Source organism: Apis dorsata, unplaced genomic scaffold, assembly GCF_000469605.1.
Source record: "Apis dorsata unplaced genomic scaffold, Apis dorsata 1.3 scaffold_655, whole genome shotgun sequence".
NCBI lineage: Eukaryota > Metazoa > Arthropoda > Insecta > Hymenoptera > Apidae > Apis > Apis dorsata.
The window spans coordinates 415,106-420,618 of NW_006263844.1; the positions used below are offsets into that span (position 1 = coordinate 415,106).

The window sequence follows — 5,513 nt, forward strand, 5'->3', positions numbered from 1 at the left end:
CAATTATAGAGAGAAATCAGTTTAATTATGCGATTTTATGGGATAAAAGAATTTTATAATTAGATTTTTTTTCCAATCTTTGGTATTTTGATATATATATATATACATACATATGTACGATTAAAGAAAATAATTGATCATTTAATTAATTTAATTGATTGAAAACAACTCGGTTTTGAATTTTTTTCATTATACAGGTTCTAATGCGGAGAATGGATAGAAGTAGTTATAGCATCTATTTAATAATATACAAATGATAAATGAAATCAAGAAGTTCTAAATATTTTTTAAAATTTAATTTTTCTTTTTTTTTTTAAATTTAAAATTTAAATTCAAAGTTAAAATTCAAAAGCAAGTTCAAATTCAAGGCAAAAAATTTATTAAATTTTCTAGATTTCTAGAAATTTAGATTTAGAATTCTTAATTATATGATATATTGAATTTTAATATTATATTTAATTCATATACGAATTTGAAACTCTTAATTAGAATCTTAATTAATTGGATTCTTTTAATAATTTTATTTTTTTTTATTTTTAAAAATTCAGTATAAGATGATAATTTCAATTTCTTTCATCTATCCATTATATCTTATCATTATTATTATTATTATTATTATTTTTTTTTTTTTTTTTTGTTAGAATGTCGATTTTTTAATTTTCCGTATTTTTATAAAAACAATGATTAAAATCTTATAAACGTCGGGAGATGAACGTCGAAAACCTATATCAGTATTATTAAAATATACAGAAAAGGATTCGAAACTTAACAATCGATTCCTGGGGGACAAGCCTCGTGAAGGACCCCTATGGTCTTTCGTAGTGATACTTAATTGTTAAGATAGACTTATTCATAATATAATATACTATTCGCACTATGTATTTGCGATTTTTTTTACATGTTTAAAAATTATTACTATTTATGTTATAATTTCATTTTCTTTTTTGAATTTCATCGTTGATTTTAAATTTTAATTATGAATAACAAAAAAGAATTAATATTAAAATTAGCTTAAGTAAAATTTTTTAATTTTTCTTTTTTTTTAATCCATAATAAAAAAAACCTTATTTAAAATCAAATTTAAAGTTAAGCTTAATTTAAAATTAATTGTTATTTAACCTGATTTTTTTTTATTCTTTTATAAGATTTTCAAATACATAGTTACGACATAGTGAGTAGCCTTCCGCCTTTTATGTTCAAGGTTTAAGTATAAATCTCCATTAACATTTAGCTTTATATCATATATCGTCACGTAAAATGCACTGTAAAATGAATATGAAAAACATTTTGTTCTTTCGAGTTGCCGACACAATAAACAAATTGTGTTGAAACGTGAATCACGTGCCAAATTTTAGGATAAATAAATAAAGTGTACTGCATACGTACGCTTATAATACCGATACACAAATAAATTATATAGGCTTGCCTTTTAAGGATCGTTTATTATCGTAATCGATTGTCTCGATTCAACCCTTATTGGGCATAATTAAACAATCTTTTAACTTAAATTAAACTCAATTCTTCATTCCCAATTGAAAAAAAAAAAAAAATAAATTTCTAATATCTTTATATGATGAAATAAATTTATAAGTTTTTTTTCTTATGAATATTTTAATTTATTCAAGATCGATATGAATATTTTTTCCAAATATTATAAAGAATATTTTTCATCACATTTCGCTCAAATAGGATTGTACAACTCGTGTAATAATCAACGCTTCGAGCTCTTTTTCAATATTTAAAAATTATATTTTTAATAATAAATATTTATTATTAAATAAATATTATTATTTTTGTTGTTAAATTTTCATTCTCATAATTATTTATAATTTTTTTTATTTAATATTAAAAACTAAGATAATTAATACATAATACATAAGATTAATAAATACAATTAAAAGCTCGAAGCGTTAATGCAAGTTACGAGCAAAGCGTAGGATTTGAATATTTTAATTAATTTACAAAAAGAAAAAATCGCGTAATGAAAAGTTCCATTTTTTTCTCTATCATCTAACTTCAAGTTACGTGATTTTTGCTTATCTTTATAGAAATCCTTCGAATTGCTAATAACTTTAAAAAAGTACATAAAATGAGATTCCAATTAACTTTTACAATTAGTAATTCACGTAAAAATCATTCTTTGCAATAGTTAAGAGCAAGCATAAGAAAATGCGAAATTATTTCTTTCTGGTTGCTCGTAACTATTGTCTTATTTGTATTTGTACTTCAATATAGTAAACATTGAATAAGTTGTCAAATCTAACTATTGGGCGTAAATACTTATTTAATGCACTATGACATTCCATATGTTTATTTTCAGTCTTTATTCTTTTTCGCTTATTTTTTTTATTTTAAAAAGAAATTTATAATTTTAATCGATATAAATTGATATTTTGTTCATTAATATTTAATTTGGATTTTGATTTTCAAGCACTTATCCAATGTTTACCGTAATTGCACAAATTGAAATACAATTGTTGGAAAAACTATAACCTAATAATCGGTAGATAGGACTTAATAATGACAAATGACAGTATAAGCATATTAATTAACTTCAATCATCAATTCAAATCGATTCATTTTTGAATGATTATATCCTTATAATCATTTTAAATATCGGAATATGTTTCCAATGATTGTATCTCAATTTATGACTTTGTCGATTATAAAAATCGAAACGTTATTGTAAAAAAAAAATATAAAGCTCAAAGTGCCGAATAAAGGGAAATACATGTATATTATTTTAATATTTATTTATATTTAAAAATCATCTATTTAATTTCCTTTCTTCATAATATTTATTCGTTGGTATCGATATTAACAATTAAAATTATAATGGAAATACTTTAAAGATATAAAAATATTTTGTATCTCATATAATACTATTACTCATCTAATTACAATAGATTATTTATTTGAATCTATTAGAAGACAAATAGTTTGTATATGTAAATAAATTTTATATAATAATAGTTGATTCTTCCCATATCTATTTCTTATTAGAATAATGAAATTTGAATTAAATAAATTATTTAATATAAAAGTAATTAAAATTTTATTTTACTGTATATTCCAATATGATATGCTATTTGTATCATATCGTTTAAATATGAAATATATTTAAATCTAATTATATATATATATTTTTTATTTAAATATGATGTGATGATAAAATATTATTAAAAATTAAACCTTATTAAAATAAATGTAATTTTACAATAATGAAGATATTTAGATTATTATGAAAATATTATTAATAAAATATTAAAATATATTTTCTTATAAATAAATTAAAAATCAAAAATATAATATTAAATTATTACTTAATTCATTCAGTGCATAATTAATTAATAATTATTATTAATTAATAATTATTGCAGCTTAATACAGTATTTTTACAGAAAATTATATATCATGCAATTACAATTATATCCTTAAGATATATAATTTTCACATATTTATACAATGTTTATGTATAAATATCAAACTATAAATGTATCTCTTAATATTTTATATTTATTATTTTAAATTAGTAACATTTTGAACTTAATATATCGTATGTTTAATTTTATGAAGATTAAAATCATTAAAATTATATAAACGCAAATTGCAAATATTACATACAAAATTATGAAAAATATTCATATGCAACTGCAATAAATCTTCAGAAATAAATTTTTTCGTACAATAAGAACATATGTATCGAATTTCATAAGTTGTAACATTTGGCTTAGTTACTTCATATTGATTGCTCGTCATTTGGTAAACATCAGAAAAATTTACTAAATTCTGTAAGTAAAGAATTAGGAAATAAAAATATATTTGATACTAAGAATGATTTTAATAATTCTTTAAATTGGAAAAGTAGATCTATTCGCTGCTTATAATAGATTAAGTAATATCAATTTTGGTTTACAAAATTAAAATTACAAATTAGTTTTTGTAATTAAAATCATTGTTGGGTTGTCTTGATCCATATTAATAAAATTATTACATATTATTTCCAAAGCGACGAAATCCACAAAAATAATCCAATTTAAAGAATTAATTATTCATGTATGATTGGAATCACCATATACCTGTGATTGCTGCATATATTGAGCATCTATAATTGTTGTTGGTTCATTGTAAACTTGTGATTGATATATTTGTTGCTGTGTTGGTTGTTGTATAAATTCTATTGTTGGTATGTTCTGTATAGCAGGAACAACTTGATTCATCACTATTCCACCAGCGTTATGATTTAAATTTTTATAATAAAGAGAAGAAACATTTTCTGTTATCGATTGATTAGTTATTATTGACTGATTTTGCTTAAATATTGGAGTACTTTTATCTGAATTATTTGTAGCAATATAAGGATATTGATAACATGTAGGCAAAGAAGTATATTTAATTCCTGATTGATTTATATTTGATTGTTGAAATTGTTTATAACTTGAATTTTGGTTTTGCATAATTCTTGTCTTTGTTTGTAAATTATCAAGTTCTTTGAGTTTTTTATTCTGTTCACTATGTTGTAAATATTGTTTTTCACAGCTAATATGATTACCTGGTAAGTTATGTTTTAACAAGTTTGATAAATTATCTGTACAAAAATCACAATAATGACATTTATATTGATTTGAATTAATTGTATTATTGAAAGAAGACATTTGATCATTTTTATTAATAGAAGAAGACGTTGTATGTGCTATATTTACATTTTGCTGTACATTAATAGTTTTTACAATTTTATTAGATCCATCATTACTCTTCAAAATAGAATGTGGTATAGTTGTAGTTGTTCGAGCAATATCGTAAGTTGGTAAATTTTTATGGTTTATTGATGTTACTTCTGATATTACTTCTTGTGAAGAAGATGAATATTTATTTTGATTTATGTTTGTTTGTAATCGCTGCTGTTGTTGATTATTTATTACTGTATTATATGGTTGAATTTCAGAGACATTTAATTGTGAATAATTTGAATTAGATAAAGACAATGGTAATATATTTGAATTTTTTTGAGATTGCGTTGTTTTTTCGTATAATGATTTCTCAAATTTGTTCGAAGTAAAATCTATAAATTGTTTTGAAGATAAGTCTTTTTCTTTAATTTTATGTTGTTTATCATTTTCATCCAAAATATTATGACTTTTAAAATGATTGATAGAATCACCAGCATTTTGAATAACATGATCATCAAGTTTATTTAATTTTATAGGATCTCTAAGCTCTGCAAGAGTTTTCACTCTTAAAAATCCTTTTCTTGGTGGAATTTCTTCTTCTTCTTTTAATAATGTTTTCAAAACTGATTCTAATTCTTTTGTAGTTGAAACTATATCTTGAGGTTCATTATTTTGAAGAATAGGTTGTATATTCTTTATGATTAATTGATCATCTGTTGTTTTAATTTTTGGATCAAGTTGATTATTATCATTATTATTAATCTTTTTTGAAGATATATTTGAATCTTGCAAAAGTTGATTATTATCATTATTATTAATCTTTTTTGAAGATATATCTGAATC

At 21.3% G+C, this 5,513-nt stretch overlaps 1 protein-coding gene across 1 annotated transcript in view; it reads right to left on the reverse strand.

Moving 5' to 3' along the window:
* Nucleotides 1-3,369: 3,369 nt before the first annotated feature.
* The window catches only part of LOC102679804 (protein PF14_0175-like), a 7,070-nt gene continuing 4,926 nt past the window's right edge, over nucleotides 3,370-5,513 (reverse strand). The window contains exons 2-3 of the mRNA XM_006622015.2: nucleotides 4,080-5,455; nucleotides 3,370-3,789 (exon numbers count right to left, since the gene is read on the reverse strand). Coding sequence (XP_006622078.2) covers nucleotides 3,547-3,789; nucleotides 4,080-5,455 — 1,619 coding nt within the window. The 3' untranslated portion in view covers nucleotides 3,370-3,546. The remainder of the gene's footprint in view (nucleotides 3,790-4,079; nucleotides 5,456-5,513) is intronic.